General features: G+C 43.0%; 1 protein-coding gene across 1 annotated transcript in view; it reads right to left on the reverse strand.

Moving 5' to 3' along the window:
• Window positions 1-395: 395 nt before the first annotated feature.
• Window positions 396-19,901, reverse strand: part of FAM185A (family with sequence similarity 185 member A) — a 65,702-nt gene continuing 46,196 nt past the window's right edge. The window contains exons 5-8 of the mRNA XM_040412985.1: window positions 4,751-4,792; window positions 2,567-2,662; window positions 1,666-1,800; window positions 396-1,186 (exon numbers count right to left, since the gene is read on the reverse strand). Coding sequence (XP_040268919.1) covers window positions 1,071-1,186; window positions 1,666-1,800; window positions 2,567-2,662; window positions 4,751-4,792 — 389 coding nt within the window. The 3' untranslated portion in view covers window positions 396-1,070. The remainder of the gene's footprint in view (window positions 1,187-1,665; window positions 1,801-2,566; window positions 2,663-4,750; window positions 4,793-19,901) is intronic.

The raw sequence follows: 19,901 nt of genomic DNA on the forward strand, positions 1-19,901 counted from the left end.
TTCCTCTTTACATATGTTTCTATCAGTAAATTCAGAGTAAGCAAACTTTTTAAAAATAGGAAGGGGGGAGCCTGAAAAGCAAAGAAGAATTTTCTTGAATTAGAGGTTTGTCTTTGCTTGTACTTCTGATGTACTTATGTACAGTTGTGTAGATTAGAGGTACACTTTAACTGTTAATCATCATTAAAAAATAGGGACACTTTAAACCTACTTATAAAAGGTAGATAAACTACAAGTGGTCAAATCTAAGCAACACCCTGTGTATGGAGACCTCTACACCACTACAGAAGGCACATGTATTATTGATTTCACATACACTGACCTGTAAAGTGTGAGAATATAAGGGCTTATCCAGTATTAAAAAAATAAAAAAGTCTGCCTTTTTCCAGAAACCACCTGGTATTCATTCACCTGAATAAGAATAGTACACAAGTCACTACATGGAAGGAGAGGCCTTTTTCTAGGATCAAAAAAACTCCAAGGAAACAATGATGTGCACTGATTAGTTTTCAAAGACAATTCATAGGCAAGTTACACCTATACAGTATTCAAGTCCCCAGACTGACCCATTACAGAGTATGTTACAGTATAATAACCCTGAAGAAACTTCCACTCCCTATTCCAGCATTGTATAGAAAAATCTCAACATGGAAGACACAGCATGTATATGTAGTAGCACAAGGCACAGTACCTCTGACTAGGTCTTCTTAAAGCTGCATTAGTACTTTAGGAGGCCATGTTTTATATGTGCTGATATTTCAGGCCTACAAACATACACCCCAGTGAACTTTACCTCATATCCAGCATTGTCCAGTGCCCGGCAGCTGTTCTTTATGCGCACACATATAGTAATCACATAACTAATATGCTTTCCAAAAGTATACTTTCTAAAAGTAACATTTATACAAGGCTAAGATCTACTTAGTACTCAGTCCTCCTGTTAAATATTGATCGGACGGACCAAAATACATCTCAAGACAATGTTCAAGTGTTTAAAACTGCAGTGGCAAAAGTGTCCACCTGACCACTCCAGTCAGGAAATGTAATCCAGTCCAGTTTCTGAAAAGGTCTCAGGTTGTGTGTAGCTTCAGAGACTGAAACCAGTCCTGGAGCTCCAGAGACACAGTGCCTCTCTGGGCTTCGGCCACAATCCATCTCTGGGTTTCGCTCACCAAATTCATAGTTGCTGAAAATAGAAAATATCAAACAGATGGTTATATTGTGCACAGCTAGGCATGGTTTATAGAAGACCAGCTTCCCAAACCCACAGTGCTATGAACTTGATGACACTTCACACTCAATGACCCCAGTATGTGTACCAAATACCTGATCATTTCAGGAGGTCTTCAGGAGTTTTTCAGTCTTGCCTCTCCTCACTCCTACAGTTAGAGATTATTTTCTTTTGCTACGTTTTTTTTTTTTTTGCAGGACAAATTCAGCATTTTTTATGTAACTTAGCATAAATATTTTTCCAATCTGAGCAAACAGAACTACTGGTAAAACACATAGACATACTTCTGCAGTCTGAGCCCCTATACAACATTACACAATGCAGCTAACCACTGGTCATAGCTGGGTCCATGGTACTGACATATTTTAAAGACCACAACTACTTTAAATATTTTGTACTCATTTGAAAATGATGTTCTATAGTTTATAATGCACCTTTTAAGATGGTTTGCTCTTCTTGGTGGGTATTTTCGATCTCCTGGAGTTGCACATCAGGGTTAACATTGACTGCAGCTCCTGTAAGCTGTAACTGAGCCTGAAGATTTGCTGGTATTTTTAAAGTAATACTTCCTAAAGATGACAATGAAAACGCAAGTTAGAAATAGACACATATAAAATAGATCTAGAGATCTCCCCATTTATTGCTCTGCTAAATTAATATCAAGCTGACAGCCAAAGGGGAGTGTCTTTCCTGCTGCAGCTATGGGGGCGTGTCCATGCTCTCCCTATCACAGCCCAGGAGGCAATTCTAGGATGAATCTGAGCATGTGCGGCCATCTCAGTGAGCAGGACAAAGAAATAAGAAAAAAACAAACAGCAGGAGGCGCTAAACAGATACATTTTATTGAATAACTCAGTAGCTATGCTAAATTTTTAATTACAAAAGTATTCATATGCGGGTGCTGGTTGGAAAACTGTAAAATATTTTTGTGGGACAACCACTTTAAGGTACATCCTGCATGGCAAAATACAGGCACCAATTAAGTGTAGCCCAGTTCTGTGGCCCAAACACTAGAGAATGTCAACAATAGCAACCAGAGGGATACCAAAGTGAAGCAAATCATGAGCCGCCTATGTGGCAGCCATCATGTTTCTGAGCTGACTGCACAGTGCTTCGCTGAGGGAGACGGTGACCCAGTAGCAACATATCAGGGAGAGAGAGAGAGGAAAAACCACAAATGCTGCATATGAAATAATCAACAGCCACAAAAACTAATATAGGCTAATAATTCTACCCTCCGGACACGCCGTGTCAGCTGGAGTGACCTGCCATACTGCTCTGCTTTCTAGTGGGTCTGCTGCAGTGATAAATGTCAAAGGTTGTAGAACTGCTCACCGTTGTCAGTTTTCAGGTATACCTTGCCAGCTTGACTGACATAAACATCTATCGTGCCTCGATTTGAAGAGGCCATTAAACTGCCATCTGACGAGTCTGCAAAACAAGATACGACAAAAAAAAACATACTTTATCACTTAGTAATACGTTACCACATTGAATACCGCTACTATGTGGAGAAGCTAATGTACCAGTGTCTTAGGAACACACTGAACGTGCAATGGATATACTTCACCCAACGTATACAATTGATATAATCACCCTTTATTCTCATTGCTTTATCACAGATGTGACTCATGTAAATGCAGGAAGGACACAACAATAGGACAGGGCAGCAAACCACGAGGCAGACAATGGCAGCCCTCATAGGAAAGCTTTAAACCTCAAAATGGCACTGAAACCTTTCCTTCCACTGTAGATGGTTTTGCCTTGTACTACAAGGGGATAGAATGATGCTGCACACTCAGATAATGGAAATATGAATTAAGCTTCTGAAATTCTAATAAAGGGGTTGTCCGGGTTCAGAGCGGAACCCGAACATACCCTTATTTTTACCCTGGCAGCATCTCCGAGGCTAGATCGCGCAGGGCACGGGCTCTTTTGTTTATCATAACACACTGCCGGGCGGAAACTTCCGCCCGGCAGTGTGTTCGGTGACGTCACCGGCTCTGATGGGCGGGCTTTGGCGCAGCCGTTTTACTGGCTAGGGCAGCGCCAAAGCCCGCCTATCAGTGCCGGTGACGTCACCGGGCTTCCTAGCAGCCCCATGGAGAGCCCCGGTACGTCACCGGAAATCCTAAAAATTCCTTTGCCCTGCGCGATTTACCACAGGGCAAAGGAGAGCATCGGAGCATGAACTGCTCCGATGCTCAAATTAGGGGGGCTGCTGGGGTGAAAATGGAGGTATGTCCGGGTTCAGCTCTGAACCGGACAACCACTTTAAAATGTTATATCTGCGTCAATATAAATACACAAGTGATAAAGTAACTGTGATGTCTAATTAATGCATAGCAGACATAGACAGTAATCCAGAGGACTGAGCGTGCATAACATGTAAAATAATCACAAGCTACAGATAACTCCAAGCCATATGGTCCATCCATCATATATCTGTCCCACCAGGTCATGGGAAAAAAGAGTTTTGCACTACATGTCTTTGAGATAATTCTAACCCTGGTATTGATCACAACTAAACAGACATTATCGGTTGCCACATTCTTGAAGGGGTTTTCTAGGATTTATATATTGATATCCTATCCTCATGATAGGTCATCAATTTTAGATTGGCGTGGGCCCTGGGAGTCGGCTGTACGAAGATGCCACATCACTTGCGATGCTCACGTGGCCAAGGCACAGCTCACTCCCACTCAAGTGAAGTGGGATGAGCTGCGATACCAAGTACAGCCACCATCAAATGTGCGGCACTGTGCTTTGTAAGCTACAAGGAGGCTCTGGTGATCGTGGTGGTGCCGGGAGTTGGGTTCCCGACGATCTCATATTGATGACCTATCCTGAAGATGCTGTATGTCATCAATATGTAAATCCTAGAGAACCGTGTTTGTCTCCATTCTCAAAAACGTAATTTATTAGCAGTTATCTCAATACAGCACCAGTCAGCCTAGCCAACCATGAAAGATGGGTAAGAGGATTAATTCATTTCCACTATAAATGTAGATCTGAGATTCTAAGACAAGTACCTCCTAACTCCAATAGATTACATTAAAGCCCCCAAGCTCACCGTTGACATGGCAGCAGCGAGTAGGTGTAATTGCAGTTCCTCCATCCTCATTCACTTCAATAGGAATGAGCAGATCGAGGATGTGGATGGTGAGCGGGTAAACAGTGAAGGTCATCAATATAGGAAACTGGCCAACCCCTTTAAATCTTGATGCTGGTAAAACTTGTTACAGAGCTTTAAACAGTGCTGTAACGTTGTATATACCAGTCTATTGCCAATCACAATGTCTGGAGTAGACACAAACATTACTATACATTTATTATAGGCTCATGGAAATGTGTATTAGGCTTGGGTTACACTGAGATTTTTGCAGTGCTGCGGATTGATTTTCTAATGCATTGAGTTGAATGCAATCAAACAGCGGCGCTGCAATCTCAGTGTACTCAGGCCTTTATGCAATAGGCAGCAGCATAATGCTCAATGAAAGGTGCAGGCAGAATCCATACCTACTGTAATATTTCCTTCTGTCGTCTGGAGTTTTGTATCGCCTACAAGAAAGCAAAGTGAATACTCAGCAATGTCTTATCAAGATGTCCACTGCAGCAGGTAAAACGGACATATATTCAATATAACAGCACTAAACACATCGGCACCAGTAGCTAGCTGCACTGAACTGCGTGGATTATGCATACAAGTATACTAGACAAAACACTACTGATCCTTCTTCTATGACATCTAAAGCGAACTGTCAGATTACAGCCAAAGCATTTATATGCTGCCAAAACGGATTTTTGAGAAACTGAAATTAGTCATCCTTCCTGAAGTCCGCTTTCCCACTGGAGTTATTATCACACTAAGGGGAATAATAGAGTCCGAGGAGAACTTGATGAAATACTTTATCTAGTTTTTACAAGACAGACATGTGCCAAGTGAGGAGCTAGAAAATGAAGAATAATGGAAAAAGGATAGAATCTGATGGAGGAGGGATGTCTCGAGAGACTACAGCAGGAAGGAGTGAGAAGAGAGTCTGGGGTTACAAGAGGAAATGGATTTTAGAGTCAAGCCCATATATCTTCTCTTGACAAATTTAAATCACATTTCGGAGGAGGACAAGATCAGTGGCGCAAACCAAGAACATATGGTTAGACAATGTGACCCAAGAGTAGAAGAGGCTGTGTCGTAGTAAAGAAAGTATCATAACCTGGATGAGATGTCTAGGACATGCTCTCCAGACAGCGGCCATGTGCTCCCTCATTCCTCCCCACTAGTCCAGCTTAGGTAGGTCATTTTTTATTTTTTTTTCCTGCCAGTGTAAATTGCGCCAAATTTATTCAACTGTGCAAAATATTTTGTGCCACAGAGGAGAAAAATTAGTGCAACATCAAAAGTGCCTCTGTTGATAGATGCCACCTATGATTTTTCTCACCACCCAAGTAGTGTAGCACTACGCAAGTCACAAATGAGAAACATGTGGAGCATGTACTCCACCCAGGCCACACCCATTAGACCCATCAAAATGTGAAGTGATGGACATGGAGCAAACCCATGATAAACTAAAAGCCACCAGAAAAGAAAACAAGGGTGCAAAATACATCACAATAGTGGCACACGGGGAATAATCCATTTCCCCCTAGACTTTTTATAGCACTACTGAATGATAATAACTATCGAATGACCGCTGCAGTCCACAAGATTGCATACAACTCAATTTACCGCTTTGGACTGCAGTGGTAGCAGATTTTCATCCTCTTGACATAAACCCTGAAGGTTCCCATTCAATGGCTGCAAAGGCATCTTAGAAACCATTAAAAATGAATACATAAGGTATATTAAACAATGGTGTCACTTTTTAATGTACATACCAAAACATTAACCTGCCTAGTATTGTGTAGGACCCTTGTGCCACCAATATAGCTCAGGTCCATCAAGCCATGGATTCCACAAGACCTCGGAAGGTGTCCTGTGGTATCTGGCACCAAGACATTAGCAGGAGTTGAGAGGTGGGGCCTCCATGGATCAAACATGCATTTAACCAGCCCTGAATGCCCATGACCCTGTCAGTTGGTTTATCAGTTGTCCTTCCTTAGGCCACTTTTGGTGGGTACCACTGCATACCAGGAACAAAGCAACACCTGCTGTATCTCACTGGTCTAGTCTTCACGATTTGAATACACATTGGCTGAATGTTAATACCCCTTACGGCATTACAGCAGACCTTACAAGGGAGATTTAACAACACTTTTATGCCACAAAGGTGGTGTTAAAAAGGCCCAATTTATGGCATACACCATATTTGAGCCAGCTTTATTAGGCCTTGTTCAAATAAGGGCTAATAATGTCTACACTTTTTTTATGTTAAATCTGTAATAGGACCATGTATAAATCTTTGTTTTATACTTACCACAAGTTTGGAGCGATACGAGTTTTAGCTCAGAATAAAAAAAAAAGCTGCCCCAAACATTTTGTGACATGTCTGGTTGATTGTGTGACATGCCTGTTTTAGTAACTACTTGTATCCCCCATGTAATGATTTTAGAACATCTTTTCTTATGCAATTTCTATCCTGATAAAAGTTAATGAATAAAGGCGCAATTGGGTGTTACTAGTTGGGGGTATGCACAGTCTGGCACTGGCAGCACTGATTGGACAGTGTCAGGCTGTGCCAAGACCAATCCAACTAATAAAACCTAGTTATACCTGCATTTATAAACTTCCAGGAGGAATAACATAGGAATAGCACAACTTAAATAATAAACATTTATGCTCCAGAATTGTTACTTCATTTGGAATACAATTATTTATTTCTTAAAACAGTCATGTCAGGCGTAGTGACAGGTCCTCTCTAGTATCACCTATATTTTCTAGTAATTAAACCAGATACTGATAAATAATTGTTTTTTTGTAATGTTTTAATTTTCTTATTGAGGTTTTTTATTCTATTACCTGAACATGATTATGGGAGCTGCCATCTTGCCTGAGATGTTTTTAACAGCAGCCACCATGGGCCACAGATGCAATGAACTGAAGGGGGCTCATTGACCTTAAAGGGAGAATTTTCTAGGCATGCATGTATGTGACCTGAGGTTATTGTACAGAGAAGATGTCAAGAAGCTGTCACCATCACCTATTGTAAATGGCAGATCATGTGTTATCTATACATAGGTGGTAATTGTAATTCTGCCATTGATAATAAGAGGACTGCTGAAAAGTGATCTGTAGAGAACAGAAAGTAACAGCCTATTACTAGGCTAAGTGTGCAGTGGGAAAACTGCAGGATTTTCTGATGACACATTGCCTTTAAGACATAAACTGAACTTGCTGGATCAGTTGACCACAGTGTCCCTCATTACTAATATATGAAGATCTGCACAGCTGCTGACTGGAAACAGCTGGATAAGTATCTAGCACTAAAGCCGTCCAGCTCCGCACTCTCCCAGGAGCGGTCTGATTAGAAAATTCCATGGTCTCATTAGAAAAAAAGCAAAAAAAAGAAAGAAAGATCATTCTTTTACTGCTGGATGTAAGAAAACTAGAGAGCACAAGAACTAGAAGTGTCACACAATCTAATCTACTGTAAAAAAAGAAAACTGAACCCTAACATATTACTAAGGGCAAAATCTCCAGTTCTTGTCTTGAACAGATTTCATACATAAGGCCCTATGAGTCCCTTAACCCCTTCAGGACACAGCCTTATTTCACCTTAAAGGGTTTCTGTCACCCCATTAAACCGTTTTTTTTTTTTCTTTACTAATATTCCCTATAGTGCAATCTCATGATACATAAGCAAATTAATCATTTTGGTTCAGTAGAATTTGCTAAAAATCGATTTTTAAAATATGCTAATTACCTTGCTACCAGCAAGTAGGGCGGCTACTTGCTGGTAGCAGCCGCATCCTCCGATGGTAATGACGCTCCCTCGGCATGCTGATTGACAGGGCCAGGGAAGAGAATCGTTCTCTGCTGGCGCTGTTAGAATTTGAAATCTCGCGCCTGCGCCGTACCTGTCTTCAATCGGCGCAGGCGCACTGAGAGGCGGCCGCTCTCTCGACCGCTCCATCCTCAATGCGCCTGCGTCGATGACGTCATCAAGTACACCCGGAAGAGATTTATTATTAATAATCGTTGGTGGTATAGTGTTAATAACTGTCATTTTTATAAAATTATTTATTCCCATTTCGTTGGTGTTTTTTGTGGCAGCATGCTTATTATGTACATACTTACCTGATTCGAGCATCCAGCGACGTCACCAGACTCTCCGCCTCCTTCCAGCGATGCCGGCGTCTTCTCTTCCGGGTGTACTTGATGACGTCATCGACGCAGGCGCATTGAGGATGGAGCGGTCGAGCGAGCGGCCGCCTCTCAGTGCGCCTGCGCCGATTGAAGACAGGTACGGCGCAGGCGCGAGATTTCAAATTCTAACAGCGCCAGCAGAGAACGATTCCCTTCCCTGGCCCTGTCAATCAGCATGCCGAGGGGGCGTCATTACCATCGGAGGATGCGGCTGCTACCAGCAAGTAGCCGCCCTACTTGCTGGTAGCAAGGTAATTAGCATATTTTAAAAATCGATTTTTAGCAAATTCTACTGAACCAAAATGATTAATTTGCTTATGTATCATGAGATCGCACTATAGGGATTATTAGTAAAGAAAAAAAAAACAAAAAAACGGTTTAATGGGGTGACAGAAACCCTTTAAGGACCAGACCATTTTTTGCAAATCTGACCAGTGTCACTTTAAGTGCTGATCACTTTAAAACGCTTTGACTTATCCAGGCCATTCCGAGTTTGTTTTTTCATCACATATTGTACTTCATGACACTGGTAAAATGAAGTAAAAAAAAATCATTTTTATTTATAATAAAATACCAAATTTACCAAAAATTTGTAAAAAAAATTGCAAATTTCCAAGTTTCAATTTCTCTACTTCTATAATACATAGTAATACCTCCAAAAAATAGTTATTACTTATCATTCCCAAAATGATCTAAACATGAAGTAGACATATGGGGAATGTCATTTTATTTTTTGGGGATGTTACAAGGCTTAGAAGTTTAGAAGCAAATCTTTTTTCAATTTTCAAAAACCCAATTTTTAGGGACCAGTTCAGGTCTGAAGTCACTTTGCGAGGCTTACATAATAGAAACCACCCAAAAAGAAACAACCCTATAAACTACACCCCTCAAGGTATTCAAAACAGATTTTACAAACTTTGTTAACCCTTTAGGTGTTCCACAAGAATTAATGGAAAATAGATACAATTTAAAAATTTCACTTTTTTGGCAGATTTTCCATTTTAATCCATTTTTCCCAGTAACAAAGCAAGGGTTAACAGCCAAACAAAACTCAATATTTACGGCCCTGATTCTGTAGTTTACAGAAACACCCCATATGTGGTCGTAAACTGCTGTACGGGCACACGGCAGGGCGCAGAAGGAAAGGAATGCCATACGGTTTTTGGAAGGCAGATTTTGCTGGACTGTTTTTTTTTTGACACCATGTCCCATTTGAAGCCGCCCTGATGCGCCCCTAGAGTAGAAACTCCAAAAAAGTGACCCCATTTTAGAAAGTACGGGATAGGGTGGCAGTATTGTTGGTACTAGTTTAGGGTACATATGATTTTTGGCTGCTCCATTTAAGGCCTCTTTCACACGGGCGTTGCGGGAAAATGTGTGGGTGCGTTACGGGAACACCCGCGATTTTTCCGCGCGAGTGCAAAATATTGTAATGCGTTTGGCACTCGCGTGAGAAAAATCGCGCATGTTTGGTACCCAAACCCGAACTTCTTCACAGAAGTTCGGGCTTGGGATCGGTGTTCTGTAGATTGCTATTATTTTCCCTTATAACCATGTTATAAGGGAAAATAATACATTCTGAATACAGAATGCATAGTAAAATAGCGCTGGAGGGGTTAAAAAAAAATAAAAAAAATAACAAAATAACTTAACTCACCTTAATCCACTTGCCGGCGCTGCCGGCATCTCGTCTGTCTCCTTCTTTGCTGAACAGGACCTGTGGTGAGCATTCATTCCAGGACCTGTGGTGACATCACTCCGGTCATCACATGATCCATCACATGACCCATCACCATGGTAAAAGATCATGTGATGGATCAAGTGATGACCGGAGTGACGTCACCACAGGTCCTGGAATGAATGCTCACCACAGGTCCTGTTCAGCAAAGAAGGAGACGAGATGCCAGCAAGTGGATTAAGGTAAGTTAAGTTATTTATTTATTTTTTTTAACCCCTCCAGCGCTATTTTACTATGCATTCTGTATTCAGAATGCTATTATTTTCCCTTATAACCATGTTATAAGGGAAAATATTAATGATTGGGTCTACATCCCGATCGTCTCCCAGCAACCGTGCGTGAAAATCGCACCGCATCCGCACTTGCTTGCGGATGCTTGCGATTTTCACGCAACCACATTCACTTCTATGGGGCATGCGTTGCGTGAAAAACACAGAATATAGAGCATGCTGCGATTTTCACGCAACGCACAAGTGATGCGTGAAAATCACCGCTCATGTGAACAGCCCCATAGAAATGAATGGGTCTGTATTCAGTGCGGGTGCAATGCGTTCACCTCACTAACACTTTTTGTGAGGCAAGGTAACAAGAAATAGCTGTTTTGGCACCGTTTTTATTTACAACATTCATCTGACAGGTTAGATCATGTGATATTTTTATAGACCAGGTTGTCACGGACGCGGCGATACCTAATATGTATACAATTTTTTTATTTATGTAAGTTTTACACAATGATTTCATTTTTGAAACAAAAAAAAAAAACAACAACATGTTTTAGTGTTTCCATAGCCATAGTTTTTGAGCGATTATTTTAGGTAGGGTCTCATTTTTTGCGGGATGAGATGACGGTTTGATTGGCACTATTTTGGGGTGCATATGACTTTTTGATCGCTTGCTATTACACTTTTTGTGATGTAAGATGACAAAAAATTCCTTTTTTTACAGTTTTTATTTTTTTACGGTGTTCACCTGAGGGGTTAGGTCATGTGATATTTTTATAGAGCAAGTTATTACGGACGCTGCGATACCTAATATGTATACTTTTTAAAAAAAATTATGTAAGTTTTAGGCCTCATGCACACGACCGTTGTGTGCACCCGTGGCCGTTGTGCCGTTTTCCGTTTTTTTTCGCGGACCCATTGACTTTCAATGGGTCCGTGGAAAAAACGGAAAATGCACCGTTTGGCAGCCGCATCCGTGAGCCGTGTTTCCTGGCCGTGAAAAAAATATGACCTGTCCTATTTTTTTCACGGCCAACGGTTCACGGACCCATTCAAGTCAATGGGTCCGTGAAAGAACACTGATGCACACAAGATTGGCATCCGTGTCCGTGATCCGTGGCCGTAGGTTAGTTTTTATACAGACGGATCCGAAGATCCGTCTGCATAAAAGCTTTTTCAAAGCTGAGTTTTCACTTCGTGAAAACTCAGAACCGACAGTATATTCTAACACAGAAGCGTTCCCATGGTGATGGGGACGCTTCTAGTTAGAATACACTACAAACTGTGTACAAGACTGCCCCCTGCTGCCTGGCAGCACCCGATCTCTTACAGGGGGCCGTGATCAGCACAATTAACCCCTTCAGGTGCGGCACCTGAAGGGGTTAATTGTGCTGATCACGGCCCCCTGTAAGAGATCAGGGCTGCCAGGCAGCAGGGGGCAGACCCCCCCCCCCCTCCCCAGTTTGAATATCATTGGTGGCCAGTGCGGCCCCCCCCCCCCCTCCCTCTATTGTAATAATTCGTTGGTGGCACAGTGTGCGCCCCCCCCCCCTCCCTCTATTGTAATAATTTGTTGGTGGCACAGTGTGCGCCCCCCCCTCCCTCCCGCTATTGTAATAATTCGTTGGTGGCACAGTGTGCGCCCCCCATCGGCCCCCCCTCCCTCTATAGCATTAACAACATTGGTGGCCAGTGTGCGGCCTCCCATCTCTCCCCCCCCCCCATCATTGGTGGCAGCGGAGTTCCGATCGGAGTCCCAGTTTAATCGCTGGGGCTCCGATCGGTAACCATGGCAACCGGGACGCTACTACAGTCCTGGTTGCCATGGTTACTTAGCAATAGTACAATAGTAGAAGATTCATACTTACCTGCTCCAGGCTGCTGCTGCGATGTTCGTGTCCGGCCGGGAGCTCCACCTACTGGTAAGTGACAGGTCTGTGCGGCGCATTGCTAAATGAACTGTCACTTACTAGTAGGAGGAGCTCCCGGCCGGACACGAACCTCGCAGCTCCCAGGTAAAGTATGAATCTTTTACTATTGTACTATTGCTAGTAACCCGCTGCCACCAATGATCGGGGGGGGGGGGGGGGGGAAGATGGGAGGCCGCACACTAGCCACCAATGTTGTTAATGCTATAGAGGGAGGGGGGGCCAATGGGGGGCGCACACTGTGCCACCAACGATTTATTACAATAGAGGGAGGAGGGGGGGGGGGGCACTGGCCACCAATGATATTCAAACTGGGGAGGGGGGGGTCTGCCCCCTGCTGCCTGGCAGCCCTGATCTCTTACAGGGGGATATGATAGTACAATTAACCCCTTCAGGTGCGGCACCTAAGGGGTTAATTGTGCTGATCACGGCCCCCTGTAAGAGATCGGATGCTGCTAGGCAGCAGGGGGCAGTCATGTACACAGTTTGTAGTATATTCTAACTAGAAGCGTCCCCATCACCATGGGAACGCCTCTGTGTTAGAATATACTGTCGGAAATGAGGTTTCACGATCTCGCTCATATCCGACAGTATATTCTAACATAGAGGCGTTCCCATGGTGATGGGGATGCTTCAAGTTAAAATATACCATCGGATTGGAGAAAACTCCGATCTGATGGTATAAAAGGGACTCCAGACTTTACATTGAAAGTCAATGGGGACGGATCCGTTTGAAATGGCACCATATTGTGTCAACGTCAAACGGATCCGTCCCCATTGACTTGCATTGTAATTCAGGACGGATCCGTTTGGCTCCGCACGGCCAGGCGGACACCAAAACGACTTTTTTTTCATGTCCGTGGATCCTCCAAAAATCAAGGAAGACCCACGGACGAAAAAACGGTCACGGATCACGGGAAAACGGAACCCCGTTTTGCGGACCGCAAAAAAATACGGTCGTGTGCATGAGGCCTTACACAATGATTTCATTTTTGAAGCAAAAAAAAATATCATGTTTTAGTGTTTCCATAGTCTGAGAGCCTTCATTTTTTCAGTTTTTGGGCGATTACCTTGGGTAGGGTATGATTTTTGCGGGATGAGATGACTGTTTTATTGGCACTATTTTGGGGTGCGTGTGACTTTTTGATCGCTTGCTATTACACTTTTTGTGATGTAAGGTGACAAAAAATGGTTTATTTAGCACAGTTTTTATTTTTTATTTTTTACGGTGTTCATCTGAGGGATTAGGTCATGTGATATTTTTATAGGGCCAGTCGATACGGACTCTATATGTATACTTTTTTTTTCCCCCTATTTTTTTTAACTTTATTTGGGGAAAATGACGTTTTTGTTTATTTTTACTTGAAACGTAATTTTTTGGGGGGAAAACTTGATTTTTTCAACTTTTTTTTTTCACTTTATTTTTTGTCCCACTTTGGGACTCGAACTTTTGGGGGTCTAATCCTTTACAATGCATTCCAATACTTCTGTATTGGAATGCATTGGCTGTATGAGTAATACATTGAGTATTACTCATACAGCTTCCGGCCTGTGAGATCCAGGGGGCTTGTTCTCACAGGCTCGTCACCGTAAGGCAGCGCGATGCCTTCTTAGGCATCGCGCTGCCTTCCATGCCATCGGGTCCCCCCTACAGCCGCATGGGGACCCGATGGCACCGCCGATCGCCGCCGCAAACCGCAGGTCTGAATTGACCTGCGGTTTGCGGCGATCGCCGACACGCACATTTAGCAGAGGTGCCTGCTCAATGATTTGAGCAGGCACCGGGTTCCGATCACCGCCCACCGGGTGGCGGTGATCGGAAATACACAGGACGTACGCGTACGCCCTGTGTCCTTAAGTACCAGGACATCAGGGCGTACCGGTACGCCCGGTGTCCTGAAGAGGTTAACCACCTCAGGACCGCCGTACGCAGGATTGCGTCTTTGCGGCGGCCCTGCTCTTCTGGGTGGACGCGCCGGTGCGTCCTCTCGCGAGACGCGAGATTTCCTGTGAACGCGCGCACACAGGCGCGCGCGCTCACAGGAACGGAAGGTAAGAGAGTTGATCTCCAGCCTGCCAGCGGCGATCGTTCGCTGGCAGGCTGGAGATGTGTTTTTTTTAACCCCTAACAGGTATATTAGACGCTGTTTTGATAACAGCGTCTAATATACCTGCTACCTGGTCCTCTGGTGGTCCCCTTTGTTTGGATCGACCACCAGAGGACACAGGTAGCTCAGTAAAGTCCCACCAAGCACCACTACACTACACTACACCCCCCCCCCGTCACTTATTAACCCCTTATTAGCCCCTGATCACCCCATATAGACTCCCTGATCACCCCCCTGTCATTGATTACACCCCTGTCATTGATCAACCCCCTGTAAAGCTCCATTCAGATGTCCGCATGATTTTTACGGATCCACTGATGGATGGATCGGATCTGCAAAACGCATACGGGCGTCTGAATGAAGCCTTACAGGGGCGTGATCAATGACTGTGGTGATCACCCCATATAGACTCCCTGATCACCCCCCTGTCATTGATTACCCCCCTGTCATTGATTACCCCCCTGTAAAGCTCCATTCAGATGTCCGCATGATTTTTACGGATGCACTGATAGATGGATCGGATCCGCAAAATGCATCCGGACGTCTGAATGAAGCCTTACAGGGGCATGATCAATGACTGTGGTTATCACCCCATATAGACTCCCTGATCACCCCCCTGTCATTGATCAACCCCCTGTCATTGATCACCCCCCCCTGTCATTGATCACCCCCCTGTCATTGATCACCCCCCTGTCATTGATCACCCCTCTGTAAGGCTCCATTCAGACATTTTTTTGGCCCAAGTTAGCGGAATTTTTATTTATTTTTCTTACAAAGTCTCATATTCCACTAACTTGTGTCAAAAAATAAAATCTCACATGAACTCACCATACCCCTCACGGAATCCAAATGCGTAAAATTTTTTAGACATGTATATTCCAGACTTCTTCTCACGCTTTAGGGCCCCTAGAATGCCAGGGCAGTATAAATACGCCACATGTGACCCCATTTCGGAAAGAAGACACCCCCAGGTATTCCGTGAGGGGCATATTGAGTCCATGAAAGATTGAAATTTTTGTCCCAAGTTAGCGGAACGGGAGACTTTGTGAGAAAAAAATAAAAAATATCAATTTCCGCTAACTTGTGCCAAAAAAAAAAAATTTCTATGAACTCGCCATGCCCCTCATTGAATACCTTGGGGTGTCTTCTTTCCAAAATGGGGTCACATGTGGGGTATTTATACTGCCCTGGCATTCTAGGGGCCCCAAAGCGTGAGAAGAAGTCTGGTATCCAAATGTCTAAAAATGCCCTCATAAAATGAATGTGGGCCCCTTTGCGCATCTAGGCTGCAAAAAAGTGTCACACATGTGGTATCGCCGTACTCAGGAGAAGTTGGGGAATGTGTTTTGGGGTGTCATTTTACATATACCCATGCTGGGTGAGAGAAATATCTTGGTCAAATGCCAACTTTGTATAAAAAAATGGGAAAAGTTGTCTTTTGCCAAGATATTTCTCTCACCCAGCAAGGGTATATGTAAAATGACACCCCAAAACACATTCCCCAACTTCTCCTGAATACGGCGATACCACATGTGTGACACTTTTTTGCAGCCTAGGTGGGCAAAGGGGCCCATATTCCAAAGAGCACCTTTAGGATTTCACAGGTCATTTACCTACCTAACACACATTAGGGCCCCTGGAAAATGCCAGGGCAGTATAACTACCACACAAGTGACCCCATTTTGGAAAGAAGACACCCCAAGGTATTCCGTGAGGGGCATGGAGAGTTCCTAGAATTTTTTATTTTTTGTCACAAGTTAGTGGAAAATGCTGATTTTTTTTTTTTTTTTTTTTTTTATACAAAGTCTCATATTCCACTAACTTGTGACAAAAAATAAAAACTTCCATGAACTCACTATGCCCATCAGCGAATACCTTGGGGTCTCTTCTTTCCAAAATGGGGTCACTTGTGGGGTAGTTATACTGCCCTGGCATTCTAGGGGCCCAAATGTGTGGTAAGGAGTTTGAAATCAAATTCTGTAAAAAATGACAAGTGAAATCCGAAAGGTGCTCTTTGGAATATGGGCCCCTTTGCCCACCTAGGCTGCAAAAAAGTGTCACACATCTGGTATCTCCGTACTCAGGAGAAGGTGGGGAATGTGTTTTGGGGTGTCATTTTATATATACCCATGCTGGGTGAGAGAAATATCTTGGCAAACGACAACTTTTCCCATTTTTTTATACAAAGTTGGCATTTGACCAAGATATTTATCTCACCCAGCATGGGTATATGTAAAAAGACACCCCAAAACACATTCCTCAACTTCTCCTGAATACAGAGATACCAGATGTGTGACACTTTTTTGCAGCCTAGGTGGGCAAAGGGGCCCATATGCCAAAGAGCACCTTTCGGATTTCACAGGTCAATTTTTATAGAATTTGATTTCAAACTCCTTACCACACATTTGGGCCCCTAGAATGCCAGGGCAGTATAACTACCCCACAAGTGACCCCATTTTGGAAAGAAGAGACCCCAAGGTATTCGCTGATGGGCATAGTGAGTTCATGGAAGTTTTTATTTTTTGTCACAAGTTAGTGGAATATGAGACTTTGTATGAAAAAAAAAAAATATAAAAAAATCATCATTTTCCACTAACTTGTGACAAAAAATAAAAAATTCTAGGAACTCGCCATGCCCCTCACGGAATACCTTGGGGTGTCTTCTTTCCAAAATGGGGTCACTTGTGGGGTAGTTATACTGCCCTGGCATTCTAGGGGCCCAAATGTGTGGTAAGGAGTTTGAAATCAAATTCAGTAAAAAATGACCTGTGAAATCCGAAAGGTGCTCTTTGGAATGTGGGCCCCTTTGCCCACCTAGGCTGCAAAAAAGTGTCACACATCTGGTATCTCCGTACTCAGGAGAAGGTGGGGAATGTGTTTTGGGGTGTCATTTTATATATACCCATGCTGGGTGAGAGAAATATCTTGGCAAAAGACAACTTTTCCCATTTTTTTATACAAAGTTGTCATTTGACCAAGATATTTATCTCACCCAGCATGGGTATATGTAGAAAGACACCCCAAAACACATTCCTCAACTTCTCCTGAGTACGGGGATACCAGATGTGTGACACTTTTTTGCAGCCTAGGTGGGCAAAGGGGCCCATATTCCAAAGAGCACCTTTCGGATTTCACTTGTCATTTTTTACTGAATTTGATTTCAAACTCCTTACCACACATTTGGGCCCCTAGAATGCCAGGGCAGTATAACTACCCCACAAGTGACCCCATTTTGGAAAGAAGAGACCCCAAGGTATTCGCTGATGGGCATAGTGAGTTCATAGAACTTTTTATTTTTTGTCACAAGTTAGTGGAATATGAGACTTTGTAAGAAAAAAAAATAAATAAAAAAAATCATCATTTTCCGCTAACTTGTGACAAAAAATAAAAAGTTCTATGAACTCACTATGCCCATCAGCGAATACCTTAGGGTGTGTACTTTCAGAAATGGGGTCATTTGTGGGGTGTTTGTACTGTCTGGGCATTGTAGAACCTCAGGAAACATGACAGGTGCTCAGAAAGTCAGAGCTGCTGCAAAAAGCGGAAATTCACATTTTTGTACCATAGTTTGTAAACGCTATAACTTTTACCCAAACCATTTTTTTTCTACCCAAACATTTTTTTTTTATCAAAGACATGTAGAACTATAAATTTAGAGCAAAATTTCTATATGGATGTCGTTTTTTTTGCAAAATTTTACAACTGAAAGTGAAAAATGTCATTTTTTTGCAAAAAAATCGTTAAATTTCGATTAATAACAAAAAAAGTAAAAATGTCAGCAGCAATGAAATACCACCAAATGAAAGCTCTATTAGTGAGAAGAAAAGGAGGTAAAATTCATTTGGGTGGTAAGTTGCATGACCGAGCAATAAACGGTGAAAGTAGTGTAGGTCAGAAGTGTAAAAAGTGGCCTGGTCTTTCAGGGTGTTTAAGCACTGGGGGCTGAGGTGGTTAAAGGGGTTCTCAGAGAATTTAGAAAATGAAAATACTTAAATTACTTTATTGTAAATATATTCCCATATACAGTGAGGAACAGAAGTATTTGAACACCCTGCGATTTTGCAAGTTCTCCCACTTAGAAATCATGGAGGGGTCTAAAATTCACATTGTAGGTGCATTCCCACTCAGAGACCAAATAAAAAATATAAAAAAAAAAAAATCAGGAAATCACATTGTATGATTTTTAAAGAATTTATTTGTCTTGCACTGCTGAACATAAGTATTTGAACACCTGAGAAAATCAGTATTAAATATTTGGTGCAGAAGCCTTTGTTTGCAATTACAGAGGTCAAACGTTTCCTGTAGTTCTTGACTAGGTTTGCACACACTGCAACATGGATTTTGGCCCACTCCTCCACACAGATCTCCTCTAGATCTGTTAGGTTTCGGGGCTGTCGCTGAGCAACACGGAGTTTCAGCTCCCTCCAAAGATGTTCTATTGGATTTAGGTCTGGAGACTGGCTAGGCCACTCCAGAACCTTGATATGCTTCTTACGGAGCCACTCCTTGGTTATCCTGGCTGTGTGCTTCGGGTCGTTGTCATGTTGGGAGACCCAGCCATGACCCATCTTCAATGCTCTGACTGAGAGAATTAGGTTGTTGCTCAAAATATCACAATAAATGACCCCATTCATCCTTTCCTTAATACAGTGCAGTCGTCCTGTCCCCTTCGCAGAAAAGCACCTCCAAAGCATTATGTTACCACCCCCATGCTTCACAGTAGGGATGGTGTTCTTGGGGTGCAACTCATCCTTCTTTTTCCTCCAAACACGACGAGTGAAGTTTAGACCAAAAAGTTCTACTTTGGTCTCATCTGACCACATGACTTTGCCCCATGCCTCCTCTGGATCATCCAGATGGTCATTGGCAAACTTCAGACGGGCCTGGACATGTGATGACTTGAGCAGGGGAACCTTCCGTGCAATGCAGAATTTGAAATCATGATGTGACCTTTGAAACTATGGTCCCAGCTCTCTTCATGTCATTGACCAGCTCCTCCCTTGTAGTTCTGGGCTGATTCCTCACCTTTATTATCATCAGTGATACCCCACGAGATGAGATCTTGCATGGAGCCCCAGTCCGAGGGAGACTGACAGTCGTCTTTAGCCTATTCCCTTTTTTAACAATTGCTCCAACAGTTGATCTATTTTCACCAAGCTGCTTGGCAATTGCCCCGTAGCCCTTTCCAGCCTTGGTCCACAATTTTGTCTCTGGTGTCTTTTGACAGCTTTTTGGTCTTTTTCATGGTAGTAGTTGGAGTCTGACTGACTGTGGGGTGGACAGGTATCTTTAAAAAGCTCAGACAGGTGCTACTAAGTTAGATTAATGAGTGGAGTAGAGGTGGACTTTTTTAAGGCACAGTAACAGGTCTT

The sequence above is a fragment of the Bufo bufo genome, chromosome 1 (assembly GCF_905171765.1).
Source record: "Bufo bufo chromosome 1, aBufBuf1.1, whole genome shotgun sequence".
Classification (NCBI taxonomy): Eukaryota; Metazoa; Chordata; class Amphibia; order Anura; family Bufonidae; genus Bufo; species Bufo bufo.